We start from the raw sequence: 17975 nt of genomic DNA, 5'->3' as shown, positions 1-17975 counted from the left end.
TCCGTATACAACAATCATAGACTGGGCGCTGGGGACCCAAAACCATGAATCAGAATTGGACCCAACCCTCAGGGAGCTTATGTGCCCCATATGAGGCCCCTGGAGATGCCACTTCTAATCAAAGCAGCCCCTAGAACTGCTCCAAAGCTCACTGCATTAATTCCTTTGCTTCATTCTGGTTCATTTAGACTAAGTCTGGTCACTTAGGAGTGCTTTCAGGGACGCTATCAGCCGTGGAAAAGGACACATAGTTCACTGGCGTCTACTGTCCCCTCATCCTGTTACCCACAGCACACCTGGGGGAGCCTGTTTGTCCCATCCAGCAGGGATGAGTGCGGAAGGAGGGAGGGGTCACTGCACAGCCGAATCTGGGAGGCACCCAGAGGCAGGCCCGAGGCACCTTGCAGAAGCCTTGTAAACTGAGGCCCTTGGAGAAGGTGACGCTCCCTCTCAGCTTTTGGGATGACTATATTCTCGCCTGGCCTGTTGTGGCAGCAGGGGATTCGCAAGCCAGATTGTATCTTTCCCACCAGCATTTTAAGCCTGCCCTTCTGGGCTTTCCTTATGGATGCTTCTCTCAGTTGGGGGATTATCTGTTCTGCAGGAAGCTGTGGGAGACCACATCCCTGTTCTTCTGCTGGGCAATAAAATTGACAACGAGAAAGAGCGGGAAGTTCCACGAGGCCTCGGAGAGCAGCTTGCCAAGGTAAAGAGGAAACGTTTCCGTCTCTCTGGACAGGGTGGGACCCTGAAGGCAGTCAGGCCTGTGCCCAAGAGCCTTGGCGGGAGCTTTCTCTGGAAACCCCCTGGGAAGCAAGCAAGTGGGCAAGGTGGGTGTCCTGGCGTCATGGGAATGGCCCAACTCCTGCGCACATGGAACTTTCTATAGAAAGCCACACATCACAAGATAGAGTTGGCTGGGGATGACCAGAGTATGGGGAGTTTTCCCAAACTCTCTTCCTTGGGGCTCAGAATGATAAGTTCTTAGATAGTAAGAGGTTACTTATTTAAATCCCCTATCTGATACTGGAATCTCTGCTGTGTTTCCACTTGATCACCTCCAGGGATGAAACACTCGCTATCTGTAAGGCAGCTTGCTCTTCTTCGAACAGCTCTGTTAGAGAGCTTATCCCTTCTATCAAGATTGAGCCCCAGGCTGTGAACTTGAGATAAACTCAGGGCACGCACTTGAAAACGTAGCATTAAAATAAGCATCGGTGGCTCAGTCGTTAAGCGTCTGCCTTTGGCTCAGGTCATGATCCCAGGGTTCTGGGATCGAGCCCCGCATCGGCTCCCTGCTCCGCGGGAAGCCTGCTTCTCCCTCTCCCACTCCCCCTGCTTGTGTTCCCTCTCTCTCTGTCAAATAAATAAATAAAATCTTTAAAAAATAATAAAAATAAAAAATAAATAAAGTAAAATAAACATCGGCCCTCTTGCCCAAGCTGGGGACCTAAGAGGCTTGATGGAAATCAGAAAGCAAACAGTGCTCTCTCCTCAGCTGTTTCTCCTGCCATCGAGTGGTTTTCAGGGAACTGTATTTCTGGGAAGATGGAGGGGCTTTCCAGCCCCAGGATTCCATACTTTTTAGTGTGCTTGCTCTAAACAGGGACTCATGGCCCCCAAGGCTGGGCAAATGGGCACAGATGGTAAGGGTCAAAGAGAAAAGGAGGAAGAAGGGTGATGAGGTAGCTGTCTCTCTGCCCTCCCTTATCCACAATACCGAAATTTGAAAGAGCTCTGCCAACAGAAAGGTTTCTCCTAACTCATCTGGCAGAAAAATCTGACCAGAACTGACGGGAAGCTACTTACGGTCTTTGTTTACCTTGCTCGAATGAATTTTCAAATGTTTCACCAAAGAAATATTAGTATGTTTGATTATAGGGTGCTATCCCAGACCCACGGAGGGTAATACAATATACGGTATATACATCTGCTATTTCTCTGAAACTCAAAGTCTCTGGATTCCAAAGTACATCTGGATCCAAGGATTTTGATTAATGAACTGCAGACCTGTATTTTTATCATCCATTTTTTCCTTTTGTCTTTTTTTGGTCCGTTGAAAGCAAACAAACAAACAAAAACAAGGTTCAGAGAAGTTGTGATTGATTCAATTTATCACACAGGTCCTCAGGGGTGGAGTCAGGAAGCCAGCTGGAAGGTGAATCATGTCTTCTAATTCTAGATCCTATTTACTCTCCCTCCCCCCACCATGGAGCCTTTATTCTTCCACAGACTGACCCAGCGTCAGGCTCCAGCAGCAGTGTGGATGGGGGCTGGGTGAAGAGGACAGAGGATGGAGCGGGGCCCCTGGGGTGTGAATCAGGAAAGCGGAACTGGGAGCCAGTGTTTGTAGAGTCTGCTGATCTGCAAACCACAGCAGAAGTGTCCTTGCTGAGCTGCCTGCATCCCCACAGGGCATCAGCCTCCAGCCCTCCCTGCCATTAGCACTGTCCTGAGGAAGCAGGAAATCTATTAACAGGAATGATAAATGGATATAGTGATGAGCCTTGGCCAAGAGCAGCACAGCCTCTGCCTACTGAAGTGATGGACAGTTGTCCTGCGGCCTAGGCAGCTGGAATATTAATTAACTGGTGTGAAGGAGGTTTTCTACTGGAGTGCTTTCGTGACATCTGCCCCAAGGGTCGAGGAATGCCAGTGTCCTGGGAAAATCCCCGCCATTAACTCCATAAGTCATTGAATGAACAAACCCACCATTTGCACCAGGCCCTTGGTTTCCCTGCCTGTGCAGTGGGAAGAACATGGCCCGTCCCGGCCTTTGTATCTTTGCCTGCATTGTAGGCTGGTGCGAAAAGGAAACGAGCATGTACATACCTGCGAGCAATTTGGGGAAGTGTAAAGCACTAAGGCAGCATACTGTTTTGTGTTTTACAATTGTTATAGCTCACCTGGGAGACGGTTACAGAACTTGCCTTAGACAAGGAGCCCGAGGAGAGGAAAATCAACCTCCTCCTACAGAGTGGGGAGGGGGAGAGGAATGAAAGGGGTGTGCGAGGGGAAGTGAGGGATGTGGGTAGATGCAGACAGGGTGTTCTCCCACCTCCCATGGCTCCGTTGAGCTCCCCCAGTACTCTTTCAGTCCCCTCTGTTTTATGATTCTAGGAGAACAATCTGATCTTCTACGAATGCAGTGCCTATTCCGGTCACAACACCAAAGAGTCCCTGCTCCATCTTGCCAGGTAAAGAGGCACATCACAGCAGACAGGGGCCAGTGGGAAGCACTGCATTCACCTCTGTGCAGACCATACTCCCTCTGTCTGCCTGAGCCTTCTGGGTAAAGGGGCTGGAGGCCTAGGCCTTTGTGTGGGATTCAGGGACAGCCCTCTGAAATACAATAAGGACAAAAAAGAAAGCCTCCCTGCCTCTCACCCCCACTGTAGTCTTCTTCTGCATCTTAAAAGCTGCCTTTTTCCCAGGGATCTTCTTTTTAAATGCAAATGCTTCTGGGAAAGGTCATATCACAGGTCCCTGAACACTGGCTAATATCTTAGCAGGGATTAGTTGGCAGCCAGCTGGAAACAACAACAGTTATAATATGGGCTCCAGGGGAGGGGGTGGATAAGCCAGGGAGATGGAGGGACTCTTTGGGGGGAACTAGAGGCACCAAGGGGACAGTACTCAAAGGGTTAGTTCCACCAAAAGACTGTTTTCATAAGCCTTTGCCTATACCAAAATCTAAAAAAAAAAACAAAACAAAACCATAGAGGATCCTTTCTCAATACTTGGACATTCACTCATTTATTCACTTATTTATAGGCATTCATTTCATTCCATCCATCCACCTACCCATCCATCCATCCACCCATCCACTTATGAATACATCCATCCACCCACCCATCCATCCATCCACCTACCCATCCATCCATCCATCCATCCACCCATCCACCTATGAATCCATCCACCCACCCACCCATCCATCCATCCACCTATCCACCTATGAATGTATCAACCCACCCATCCCCCATCCCCCATCCATCCATCCTCCTATGAATCCATCCACCCACCCATCCATCCATACATCCACCCATCCATCCATCCATCCACCCATCCACCCATCCACCCATCCCTCCACCCATCCACCTATGAATTCATCCACGCACCCATCCACCATCCACCTATGCATTCATCCATCCATCTCTCCATCCATTCATCCATCCATCCATCCACTCACCTATCCATCTGTCCAGAACAATATATGCATTGGAGAGGTTGTGGAGTTATGGAAGAATATGGGGAAAGTTGTAGGCTTTTCTCTGACACTGATTCCTAGGCCAAGTCAGTCTACCTCTCTGAGCTTTGCCCCTAACATAGGAACATCAATCATACCATCCCTGTTGACTCAGGTTGTTGTAAATATCAAAAGAGATGCTAAAGGTGAAAGCACGTTGAGGGTATAAAGCAGGGATAAGACACTTAGCACTATTTTTAATCCTTCACCTCCTACACTTAATCTGGAACTGTGGCAACATGGGACAGACCTTCTATAGAGTTAATAACCAAAAAGTATATTTTTTGAGTCTCTACTGTGTGCCAGGTACTATGATAGGCTACAGAGACAGAGAGACAAAATATACAGTTTCTGCCTTCAAGCAGCTTTCTCGCCTGAGGGAGCCACCCAGGGAAGCAGTTCATTCTGACATGGGGTAATCCAGTTATAACAGAGGAATGGTCAGAATGCTGTCAAGGATACTTTCACCACCTGGAGAATCAGGGGAGGCTTCTTGGAAGAGGTGTCATGAAGGATCCATATTGACTAAATGTCTTTACAAATTATGGTTACGTACCTGTACTTCCCTGGGGGAGACTGAATACACTGATGCTCTGGTGAGGCTGAGTTCCATCCTTATCATCCAGATGGCCTATAACCAAAGGACCTAGCAGCTCTCCACTGCTGACACTATACCTTCTCCTCTCCCAGGATCCTCAAGAAACAAGAAGATACAGCGAGGGAGGACACAATACAGGTTGACCGCCCTGCCAAAAAGAAATCTTGCTGTAGCTGATAAGAGTCCTCCTAGGCCTGCTCCATGCAGGCATGAGGTCATAGGACTTACCCCGAATCCTGAACATGGGCTCCTGCTTGGATGCTTCCACCACAGCCTGCCTAACCCTTTGTCTCTGTCAGCAACTTGCCTCCACCAACAGGAAAGGAGGCACATCCAGTCAGGAAAGCTGCTCTTGAAGCATTTTGGAGTCTTCTTTCTCTTCTCTCTCTAGACCCCAGGTACCCATTTTCCCCCAGCTTGGTTTTGTGGGGAAAAGAAACAGATGGGTTTTCCAGAAAAAAATCACCACGTGCCTTCACCTCCCTTCTGCTCCCCTTGCCCTTAGGAGCTGCAGCACCCTGGTTGCCATGGCAACTGCGCAGGGCCGACTTGCTGCTTCCTGTAGGCCAAAGATACAGCACTGGGGCAGGGCCAGGGCGGTGGGTCTTCCTTTGGCTCCTATTCTCTAGATATCAATGGGATGCTCTTGGCATATGCTTTGTGGACCTTGAGATGCCCACGTGGTGTTGAGAAAAGCAAGCCAGGGCGTTCATGTTCTATTGCACACCCCACCCCCAGGGGTCCTGCTCCTTGCCAGGCTGCAGAACCCCGCCTCTCAGCAGCCGCCATGCCTCCTGTATTTGTCCCCTTGGGGTCTCTGGATCGTGCCTTACAAGAAACCCACACCCACTCCTCTCAACCACCCACCCATGACCCTGACTCCAAGGTCGACTGTGGGTGATAAATGTGTGCCTGGGGTTAGGGAGTGGGCTTTCTTCCTGCTTAACTTTGACTAAGAGATGAAAAGAAAATGAGGGGAAAAAACCCATCTGCTGCTAAACAGAGCGACCATTTCTGGAGTATAAATAAGGTATATATAGCTCCATAAAAGCCATTTTCCAATGTTTCTCAAAATAGCTCTTCGAAAAATTGTACATGATGATTAATGGGGTAGATTGACATGAACGCAGTGAGGCCCAGCACCAGGTCCATAGTTACAGACTTCATTTTATTTTATTTTTTTCCAGAAGACTGTATTTAAAAAAAGAAAGTATGGTTGTGTTGTTGACATATAGCTGGTGTTTGAGAAGTGAGCAAGGTGTAGCTGCAGGCTTCAGCACCCCTAGGACTTCACCAGCATAGGGCACTTGCATTACAGGGAATGATCTGGGCCCATGTGTGGTCCCTCCGTCTGGCTGGTGGTGAGTTCCCAGCCCCAGCAGGGCTCAAGCATCATTGGCTGGCCGTTAGGGGGGCTGGCAAGGGGAGGGCATTCTTGCCCTGGGTGGGAGCCTGGATGAAAAGATCATAAAGATCACTCCCCATTACCACTCCAGGGTTGCAGGCCCAACCCCACAGAAAAGTGAGTGGTATCCATACCCAAATGGGACGAAATAGGAAGGGAGAGGAGCAGAAAGTGTCCACAGGCCTCCAAGAAGATTCAAGACAACTGTACACAGCCAGCCAGGCAGGAGAGAGTCTGCTGGTCAGAGTTCCCAAGGGTGTTCCCTTGTAGCCTCCTCCCTGGACTCCTAAAAGGGTCAGGGCCCCATGAGTCACCAGGCAAGTGCCTGCCTCCTTTTTGCAGGCTTTTCTCTCCCTCATTTAGTGCTTGGAGGCACAAGGGAGCCCATGGAGGGTGCAGCACAAAAGCCAGCACTGAGCACCAGGAGGTGCCGCATGATCTTGGGTAAGCCAGATCCCTGTCTGGGCCACCATTTCATCAGTAAAATGAAGGTGGGCTCTTTGATGCTTCTGGCTCTTCTTGCTCAGAGTGCTTATGATAATACCTTCATTTTCCAACTTAGGCTGGCCCTGGCCCCCAGTCCAAATTTGAAAGGATCTCACAGGAAACTCCTTTCTCTAAGAGAGGGCCCTGGCAATTGTCTCCTTCGTGGGATGCAGGGGATGATGGGTTACCCAGAAGTGGCCCTCCAATATCTGTGTGGGTGTGTGTTGCTGTGTGAATATGTGTGGTTGTGGGGGTGGGGGCAGATAGGGGATAGGGATCGCCATAAAGAAAGTAAATCAAATCCCCTGCTTCTGAAAACAAAAAAGCAGAGATGGCAGTTGGAATTTATGGGGCAAGTAGGCTATATCTGGAGTTTCCCAAGCCCACAGATACCTTTATCCCCTATACGGAGTCCCTGGCTTGGGGCTGCATTTTTCCATTTAGGAAAAGGGCATTCAGGGTTTAGAGCAGGGTGGAATGACCCTAGTGCCTGACCTTACAGCATGTGGGGTAAATCCCCACAAAGCCTCAAAGGTCCAGGCAGACGATTCCATTTACAATAGCACCAAAAACCATAAGATACCTCGGAATAAACCTAACCAAAGAGGTAAAGGATCTATACTCTAGGAACTACAAAACACTCATGAAAGAAATTGAAGAAGACACAAAAAGATGGAAAAATATTCCATGCTCATGGATCGGAAGAATAAACATTGTTAAAAATGTCTATGCTACCCAGAGTGATCTATACTTTCAATGCCATCCCGATCAAAATTGCAATGACATTTTTCAAGGTGCTGGAACAAACAATCCTAAAATTTGTATGGAATCAGAAAAGACCCCGAATTGCCAAGGAAATGTTGAAAAAGAAAAAGCTGGGGGCATCACATTGCCCGATTTCAAGCTGTATTACAAAGCTGTGATCACAAAGACAGCATGGTACTGGCACAAAAACAGACATATAGACCAGTGGAACAGAACAGAGAACCCAGATATGGACCCTCAACTCTATGGTCAAATAATCTTTGACAAAGCAGGAAAAAACATGCAATGGAAAAAAGACAGTCTCTTCAATAAATGGTGCTGGGAAAATTGGACAGCCACATGCAGAAGAATGAAACTCGACCATTCTCTAACACCATTCACAAAGATAAACTCAAAGTGGATGAAAGACCTCAATGTGAGACAGGAATCTATCCAAATCCTAGAGGAGAACATAGGCAGTAACCTCTTTGACATCGCCCACAGCAACTTCTTTCAAGATACATCTCCAAAAGCTAGTGAAACAAAAGCAAAAATGAACTTTTGGGACTTCATCAAGATAAAAAACTTCTGCACAGCAAAGGGAACATCAACAAAACAAAGAGGCAACCCACAGAATGGGAGAAGATATTTGCAAATGACACTACAGATAAAGGGCTGGTATCCAGGATCTATAAAGAACTATAAAGAACTTCTCAAACTCAACACCCAAAAAACAAATAAGTCAAAAAGTGGGCAGAAGATATGAAATGACACTTCTCTGAAGAAGACATACAAATGGCTAACAGACACATGAAAAAATATTCGTCATCATTAGCCATCAGGGAAATCCAAATCAAAACTACCTTACACCAGTTAGAATGGCAAAAATGGACAGGGAAAGAAACAACAAATGTTGGAGAGGTTGTGGAGAAAGGGGAACCCTCTTACACTGTTGGTGGGAATGCAAGTTGGTACAGCCACTTTGGAAAACAGTCTATTTAAAAATAGAGCTACTCTATGACCCAGCAATTGCACTACTGGGTATTTACCCCAAAGACACAGATGTAGTAAAAAGAAGGGTCATATGCACCCCAATGTTCATAGCAGCAATGTCCGCAATAGCCAAACTGTGGAAAGAGCCGAGATGCCCTTCAGCAGATGAATGGATAAAGAAGATGTGGTCCATATATACAATGGAATATTACTGAGCCATCAGAAAGGATGAATACCCAACTTTTGCATCAACATGGATGGGACTGGAGGAGATTATGCTAAGTGAAATAAGTCAAGCAGAGAAAGTCAATTATCATATGGTTTCACTTATTTGTGGAATATAAGGAAGAGCATGGAGGACATTAGGAGAAGGAAGGGAAAAATGGGGGGGGGGGATTGGAGGGAGAGATGGACCATGAGAGACTATGGACTCTGAGAAACAAACAGGGTTTTAGAGGGGAGGGGGGAGGGGGGATTGGTTAGCCCAGTGATGGGTATTAAGGAGGGCACATACTGCATGGAGCACTGGGTGTTATATGAAAACAATGGATCGTGGATCACCACATCAAAAACCAATGATGTATTGTATGGTGACTAGCATAACATAATAAAATTAAAAAAAAAAAAAAAAAGTCCAGGCAGAGAAGAGAGGGCAGGAAGGATCTTTAGGCCCCTGCTGATTCTTTCTCTAACCCCACTTGAAACAAGTATGGAGGATGGGACTTCAGAGAGACTCTGAGAAGTTCTGTGTCCCCAGGTTGAAGCTTCCCCTTCTCTCCCCATTCCCTTTACACTATCAAGGTGATCAAAGTCACGCTTGTGGCTATGAGCCTGTCCCAGGGCCAGGCAGAGTGCTGTCAGAGAAACCTCTGGCTCCAAACCATTTACATTGCTGCAGTGATCTTGAGTGAGTCACCTGGCCAGGTTTCCTGTTCGTCTGTAGATCAGAGGTTTCAGTGTCTACCCCACAAGGACACTTTAAGTATTAAATGAGGCAATGAATGTGAAATACTTAGCACAATGCCCAGCACACATAGGTGCTAACAGGTAGGGGCTACCATTGTTGTCAACACTGAGTCACTGCCCAGACCACTAGCCTTGTCCTAATTTCAGATTGAGAACCAGCTAACACTTACTAAGCATCTCCCCGTAAGTGGGTGCTCTCACAAACACTACCTCATTTGAGTACCCAGTTGCTGAGCCCATTTGCCTGGCATATGGGCTTGTTTTCATCATTGCCTCTTGGCCCTGTTCTCCTTTGTTCCTGTGGGTTTCCCTGGTTTTCCAATCAGTACCCATATTTTATACTATCTATGGTCTGCTTCCACATAATCCACATAATCCACTCTGCCTCTCTGAGTGTGGTTCTCCAGGACGCAGACAGCAGCTGAGCCCTGGTACCAGGGTGTTTACCTAAGAATGATCTGTGCTCATTACCATCCTTGGCCCCACATTTTCTTCCCTATTCCGACTCCTTGTGCTGCTTCTGGCATCTGCTGCTGCCCTCAGCCCTGAGTTGCCAAACCAGGGGCTTCAACACCAAACCAAAGACCTGGTTGTTTTTATGGGTTTTTGTTTGTTTGTTTTATTTGAGAGAGAGAGAGAGAGAGAGAACATGTACAGGGTGGAGGGGCAGAGGGAGAGGGAGAGAGAAACTCAAGCAGACTCCACACTGAGCGTGTAGCCTGATGGGGCTCTATCTCACAACCTGAGATCACGACCTGAGCGAAAACTGAGAGTTGGATGATTTAACTGACTGAGCCACCCAGACACCCTGCCCCAGCTGTTTTGTTGCTTGTCTAGCATTTATCTTAGTTGACAGTCTGTTTGGGTTCTTTTCTGTTCCTCTGTGATACCCTAGCTTTCTTCTACCTCTCTCCATCCTGTACTCTTTCTCTGTTCTTAACACTTCCACCCAATCTTGGACTCCCCTCTTCCATACTCTACCCCCTGGGCCCATTCCAAGCCACACCTGTATGTTCTATCGAAAATAGCTCAACCCTTTGTCTCTGTCACTAGCAGTCAATGCCCCAAAGGATCTTAAACCAATTTCAGCTAAGGTATTAATGCAAATGGTGGTTTAAGGTCTATATGTCTACTTTAACAAAGAATTTTAAAGGAGGCAAAACTCTAGCTCAAGGGAATAAATCCCTAGTGGTCATGGGGGTCAAGTATTTAGGACAGAGCTGCCTTCTCCTAAGGTGGTTTGCTTCAAGTATTTTGGGACTCTGTCTCTGGGTTCATATATGTTTATAATTGTTATGTCTTCTTTATGAATTGACCCTTTATCATTATAAGGTGTCCTTCTTGCCTTTGGTAACAATTTTTGTCTTAAAGTCTATTTTGTCTGATATTAGTAGAGGAACTCCAGCTCTCTTTTGGTTGCTATTGCTATAACATTTTCCCTTCTTGTACTTTCTCCCTATTTATGCTTTTAAATCTAAACTGAGTCTCTCATAGACAACATATAGTATGATCATAATTTTTAATATATTCTTCCAATCTCTGCCTTTTCATTGGAAAGTTTACTCTGTTTACATTTAACATATTGGGTAAAGTCAGATTTATGTCGGCCATTTTGCTGTTTCTTTTCTATATTTCATAAGTCTTTTTGTTCTCTATTTCTCCACTACTGCCTTCTTTTGTGTTAAATAGTTATTTTCTAGTGTACTATTTTAATTATCTTGTTATTTCATTTATTATATATTTTTTAACTTATTTTCTTGGTTAGTGCCCTGGAAGTAACCCTTAATATCTCAGTTTATAACAATCTAGTTTGGATCAATATCAACTTAATTTCAATACTGCACAAAACATTCCTCCTGTATCGTTCCATTCCCCTCTCCTGTATGTTGTTATTGTCACAAATTACATCTTTATACATTTTCTTCCCATGAACATAGATTTATTGTTATTGCTTTTATGCAGTTCTCTTTGAAATCAGATTTTAAAAGAAGTTATAAACAAAAAAATGGATTCATACTATTTCCTACATTTAATTATGTAATTACTTTTAGCAGTGCTCTTTATTTCTTCATGTTGATTCAAGTTACTATCTAGTGTCTTTCACTTCACCAGTATTTCTTGTAGGGAAGGTCTGCTAAAGACCACCCCTCTCAGTTTTGTTTATATGAAAATGTCTTGATTTATCTTTCAGTTTTGAAAGATAGTTTTGTCAGATATTGAACTTTCGGTTGACAGGGTTATTTTCCCCTTGCTACTTTGAATATACCATCCACTGTTTCTGGCCCCATGGTTTCTGATGAGAAATTAGCTGTTAATCTTATTGAGGCCCTTTTGTATGTGATGAGTTGCTTCTCTCTTGCTGCTCTCAAAATTCTTTGTCTTTGGCTTTCAACAGTTTGATTTTGATGTATCTAGCTGTAGATCTCTTTGAGTTTATCCTAGTTGGAGTTTGTTGAGCTTCTTGGATGTGTAGATCGATGGATTTCATCAAATTTGGGGAGGTTTTAGTCATTATTTCCTTAAATATTCTTTATATCCCTTACTCCCTCTCCTTTCCTTCTAGAACTCCTGTGATGTACATGTTGGCATGCTTGATGGTGCCCACAGGTTTCTGAGGTTTTGTTCATTTTTCTCCATTATTTTTTGTGTTCCCCAGACTGGATAATCTCAACAGCCCCATCTTCAAGTTCACTGATTCTTTATTCTGCCTGCTCAAATATGGTATTGGGAACTTCTAGTGAAATTTTCGTTTCCATTCTTGTACTTTTCAATTCCAGAATTTCTGTTTGGTCCCTTTTATGTTTATATCTTTATAGATTCTCTCTATTTGGTGGGACATTGTTCTCAGACTTTCCTTTAGTTCATTAGACATGGCTTCCTTTAGGTCTTTGAACATATTTAAAATAGCTGGTTTAAAGTTTCAAAGACCTCACATTGCTAGCCATCTGTACTGTGCACAAATCAAGTTCTGCTTGCCAGTCCTTGCTTCCTTCCTCACACTTCACACATTTCCAGGACTTGTCTTATGCCTTAGCCCCACCTCTAACCTCCTCCCTAAAGCCTTTCCTGTCTTTTGGATTGGAGGAGGGATATGAAACTCAGAAATCTTTCAGGTCTGAGAACCATCCCCTCCACCTTGAGCTTCTGGATATCCTGCTGGAGATGAGCTGCCCAAGGATATATCCACCTCCTTGAGGAAGTGAAAGAAGGCCAGAAATCCTCAGGCAGTGTTCCCTTTCCTGCCAAGAAGCCAGACATTCCACAAAATTTCACTCAGAAGGGATAGGTAGGGGAATACTACAGATCAGAAGTGTCTAATTACTTCAAAATAATGAAATCACAGTACACGAACATACAGAAACAAAGATTTAAGTAACCTCTTGCTGACTGGGCTTAGGAGCACTGTCACCTCTCCTCTTGTTATTTGGGGGGAAAGAAATTGGCTACACAATTCCCAACCAAGTTCAGTCAAAGTCTATAGGATTTTACTTTATCACTTATTTCTTCCCTTCTTATCTGGGTGTGTGTGTGTCAGGGTGAGAGGGGTAGAGATGGTGATGGTTGACATGATGTAGGGTCTTTCTATACCTCCCCCACTTCCTAACTCCATTAATATCCCTATTAATAAATATGTTAATTATCAGCAGTAACAGTAACAAAGAACATCATAACTCCAACTTTCACACAATTCGGTGGAGCCAGTTTCAGTGAAGTGCCCTACTTAGAAGAACCTTCCTGGAAATGATGGGGGTTGGGAAACCATATGGTGCTTGGATGAGAACCTGAAATCAATGTAGAACCTGAGAAGCATTTGGTGAGGTTGTGTTCATTTATCATCTTGGGGCAGGATGGAGTCAAGTCCAAGAATGGACCCCTCTGTCAGGGCTGGAATTTCATCAGCACTTTGGCTCTGATTCAGAAGTGGTACTTGCAAGCTCTTAACATAGCACCAGGAGACTCCCCGCCCAGCAAATGAGGACTCTTAGGGCCAGTGAGGCATGTGCCATCATAATGAATTATGACTGGATCCATCTGACCTATAAAAGTAAATACTACCCATAAAAACTCTGCACTACTAAGCAAAAATGCCCAAAGAACATGGACAGAAGGAATGGGATTTTTTTTACTTGGAATTGAAACAGGTAGAGCTCAAGGAGCCTCATAATGCAGCTGAGTAAGATGACCATGGAAGTAGAATTCATTGAGCATGTGTAGCACCAGGTCAAGGACAGAGTGTCAGGGTATGATTTACCATCCAGTCCATAGGCTCCCCAAGGCCATTCGGTAATGATATTATATTGTGCTTATTTGTACACAGTGCCCACAGGGCTGTAATGAGTGAAATGCACTGGACTGAACTCCTAAGCATTCATCTCTGCCTCATGCTTGGCACAGTGTCTGGCAAACAATGTTTGCCTTGTAGGAACAGTTAAGAACAGAGCATCATTTCTCAAGAACAGGCCCAGCACTTGGTGAGCCACTCCATTGGAGCCCCAGTTCCCAGAGGCTAGATGACTGGGTCCCTGTGGTCTGGTAGACCCATGGGGTTGCCTCACTGGTTCAAAATGAGCTGCTGCTTCTGGCTCTTAAAACAGAGTGCTGAGAACATTCCAGCTGCTGTGATTCAATTGCATTTCAGACAGTGTGATGCCCATCAGAGCATTCCATCTCATCACCCTGCAGCCTCCCCAGCTGTTGCTAGTAGCAATCCATTACCCTCGGGTGGCTCAACAACTCAATCTGACTTGGGCTCCATGCCTCTGTGCATAAAAGATGCTTCTTTACCTGGTTCTCTTCCTTCCTGGTATGGAACCGACCATCTTTACCCAGACTGTGCCTGTCCCAGATGTTTTCTCTAACCGCTAACGATCTGTTCAGAATAAGAACCTGCACACAAGTTGTGTGGCTTTAGGCAAAAGCTGGAACTTCTTGGTGCTCTGAGCCTAGCTTCCAAATCTGTAAAATAGTGTTCTCTGTCCTACTGTCTGCTAGTGTGAAGGTCAAACAAGAACTCTGGGGAAAGGGTTTAGACAACTGAAAGCCTCTAGCAAATGTTAGTTATTACATCATCTGTCTCCCTGTGCAAAAGACCAAAACAAAATAAGGAAGAAAGAAAGTCCCACACTTCTTGGCAACCAGGAGAAGCTGGGGCCTTAAGTAAGAGCATCTCCTATTTCTCTGGGCTAGTAGAATAAGGAAAACTTGCATTCCTTCAAGCTACAGACTTCTGTCTAAGAATGCTTTGTATCTTTCCACTCTGCCTTGAAATGGGACAGGAGCCCAGCATCACAGACTACAAGGTTCTCACTGGCAGGGTTCTGGTCTCATTCATTTTTCTATTTACATAATAGATGCTAGGTGTGGATGTGTAGTTTTGTTGCCCAGTCAAGACTTCAGATAGTGCACTCCTAATCAAACCACCTTTACATATACGGTTTACAGACTCTTTCATTTTAGGATGGTGAAAAGCTCTGGAGTTGGAGGGGAGTGATGGTTGCACACAATATTGTGACTGTACTCAATGTCACTGAATTGTGCATTTGTAAATGGTTAAAATTGCAAATTTTACGTTTTGTATATTTTACCATAATACATTTTTTTCAGAAAACACTTTCACAAACAATTATGTTCCATGAATGAATATAGGATTGATTCTCTTCAATGCCCAACAACTGAGGGTGTAAGACATTTCTCTCAGGTTTTATCAGAGATAAGGGAGCAGAAAGGAAGGCAGGCTTACTTAATGCCCTCAATGCTTCAGTGTACTCAAGGGGAAGAAATACCTAGAAACCCACAAGTATACAGTAGAATTCCATAAAAATACCATGACCACAATCCCCCGGGTCCCCTTCCCTTAAGGGCCTCAACCAGCCCCACCCCACCCTGAATTCTCCTAGCACTTCTGCCTCTGCACACCCTTCTCTTTAGGAATTTGGCTCCATTCCTTGTAGATAAGCTCCTGGAGACAGGACTTCCATATCCTCTATGTCCACAGGAGGGGCTAACCTGGTCCCAGAGTGTGGACTCGATAAGAGTGTGTTGAATGACACAAAAAAATGAATGGCAAAAGTCTTTTGTTATTCCTGAAATTTTGTTGCATTGCCTACAGTGGGAAACACACTCATTAGCATCCAGAAATACTTTGGTTTAGCAAGATTTATGCTGTAATCGTTTATGGTAAGGACACTAGGAACTAGCATAGGAGGACTGGAGTAGAGAGGACCCGAATACTGTGTTCTGTGATGAAGGGCTGACTCTGACTTGGGCATTACATTGTTCTGAGGGACTCAACAGGCCGGATTAGGGCCAGCCAGCACAGAGCATGGGGATTGCAACCTATCCTAAGGAAGTTTGTCCCCGTAATCACTGCCCAGCAATGGAACAGGCTGTCTCACCAGATACTGAGCTCCCTGATACTAGAGGTATTCAAGCAGATGTTGAACACTCTGCTCCCAGGATTGCCTCTACCTCTACCCCACCAACCCTGAGAGTCTGGGATTGTTTTGAACCGAGACTGACGTCAAAGTATACAGTGTAAGGCGTGCTGGGGAGTCTGGATGAGTTGACCGGGAACTGTCCCTGGACCAGGAGAATGTTGAGCCAGTCCATTTCTGAGTCTTACCACTCACCCTTCTCCACTTTCTCCCCTGCCCCACTTCTGCCCCACTTTTCCCTCCCTTTCCCGTGTTCTGTATCTTTTTCTCTTTCCGCCACCCCCTCCTCCAGGCTGCTCCCACTGCCCGGGAGTAGAAGGCACCTGGCCTGAAGGTCTCCCCACGCCTCCGCAGCTGGCCTGGCCTGGGGAGAGGTGCTGCGTCTTCGCTCTCTGCTGCAGCAAGTGAAATTACCAGCTTCACTCTGCGGGTCTACTCAAATCAGCCTTTCACGTCTGATGGATTTAAAAACATGCTAGAAGTCAGCATCTTAAATCCAAGAAACACAAACAAGAAGATGAGGCTGCATTTTCCTCCCTCTGTGCCCGCCCCACCCTCTTCCCTTCCTCCCACTCTCTCCTGCCCCTCCCAAGGCAGGTTTCATTCACGAGGCCCATCTCCCCGCCCCCCAGCCCATCCCTCCCCTTCTCTAGCTGGCGCGCAGTCTTCAGCCTGAGCAGTGGCTGGGAGCCCTGGGGTTTAGGTTGCCTCCTCAACTCTGCGGGACACAAATAAGGCCACCCAGCAGTGAATGCCAACACCCTCGCTCCCAGCGTGGCCAGGGGGGTCTTCTGCCCTGGCAGCTGCGACGGAACCCAGGGCGGGCTCACCAACCTCCCTCCTGTCCCAGACGAGGAGGCTGTGGCCCGGCAGGAAGGGTGACCTGCTGCGTTCAGAGGTCAGTGAGCGGTCACGCGGGCTCCTGGCCCACTGCCCCGGCAGTCCACAGCCAGCCTTCCCAAGCCTGTGTGTTCAGTTTTCTGGGAACGCCATTTGCTACCCCAGAGCCCCACAGCTCCCAGCAATCCTCCTGTGAGAGTTTCTCAGGCTCTGGTCACAGCAGGTCTGTCCCCGGATATTCACTGGGGACCCTCTTTGGGGCCTTGGCCCACTTCGGTTGACCTAGCCCAATTTTCTCCAGCTATAATTTAAGTCATATTCCCTTTAAGCCCTGAGTGCCATCTCTTTGAGACTTGATAAATGGGCCCCCCAGCATGTCATCTGCCTGTGGGGCAGTGGCCGGCTCTGGGGCTGCACTGGGGAGGCCAGGAGAGCTGTCTCACCTGGAAAAGGCTCAACTGCTCTGCCCGCAGCTCAGGCAGACGTGGTGGTTCCAGCTGGTGGTCCTCAACCTTGGATGCCCCCTGGCATCACCGGAGTGGTTTTTCTTTATCTTTACTAGCTTATTTATTTTTATTTATTCTACTTCTTCTTGTTTTATCATTTAAAAAAAAATAATGCCGATCCTCGCCCCCCACACACACACACGCCAGAATTTCTGATGTAAGTAAAGTTAAAAGAGCTTTAAAATTTTGTTTAATATTACCATTATTAGCAATAAAAATAATGGAATGGAATAATGGAAAGAGAAAAATCTTCTGCTTGTGTGTGAACATTTTCTTGACCTTGGATCTGCTCTTTGTACCTCTGTCTTTGCCCATGCTGTTCCCTCCAGTTGGATTCTTGAAGAGAATTTCAAGGACTTGCTGACGGCCACGTAACCAGCCATCAGTGAGGCCGATGGCCTAACAGGGTTCTGAGGCCTCCGTAGCATTACACGCCCTCTCAGTTACCAGGCCTTCGAAAGCAGCCATGTGCTGATGCTCTACACTCACGAGGGACAGTTGGGGCTCAGGTGCTACACCAAATTCATCGTGTGTCTGTGGATAGAGCACTCACGCACACACACACACAGAACCATACACACATACCACACACTCAGACACTCATACATGCACACACACTCATGCAGGTACCACACACACCACATACACACCACACACGCCGCACACTCAGACACAACTCACACACACATACACCAAATACTTACATACCGTACACACACCACACGCTCAGATATCACACACACACCATATACTTACA

The 17975-nt window shown here is 46.1% G+C and overlaps 1 protein-coding gene across 1 annotated transcript in view; it reads left to right on the top strand.

Annotated features, from left to right (window-relative positions):
• The window catches only part of CRACR2A (calcium release activated channel regulator 2A), a 129102-nt gene extending 112768 nt beyond the window's left edge, over positions 1–16334 (top strand). The window contains exons 17-19 of the mRNA XM_032391062.1: positions 605–706; positions 3121–3197; positions 16165–16334. Coding sequence (XP_032246953.1) covers positions 605–706; positions 3121–3197; positions 16165–16204 — 219 coding nt within the window. The 3' untranslated portion in view covers positions 16205–16334. The remainder of the gene's footprint in view (positions 1–604; positions 707–3120; positions 3198–16164) is intronic.
• Positions 16335–17975: the final 1641 nt, after the last annotated feature.

The sequence above is a fragment of the Phoca vitulina genome, unplaced genomic scaffold, assembly GCF_004348235.1.
Source record: "Phoca vitulina isolate PV1807 unplaced genomic scaffold, GSC_HSeal_1.0 scaffold59, whole genome shotgun sequence".
Lineage (NCBI taxonomy): Eukaryota > Metazoa > Chordata > Mammalia > Carnivora > Phocidae > Phoca > Phoca vitulina.
This window is presented reverse-complemented; position numbering and strand designations above follow the sequence as displayed.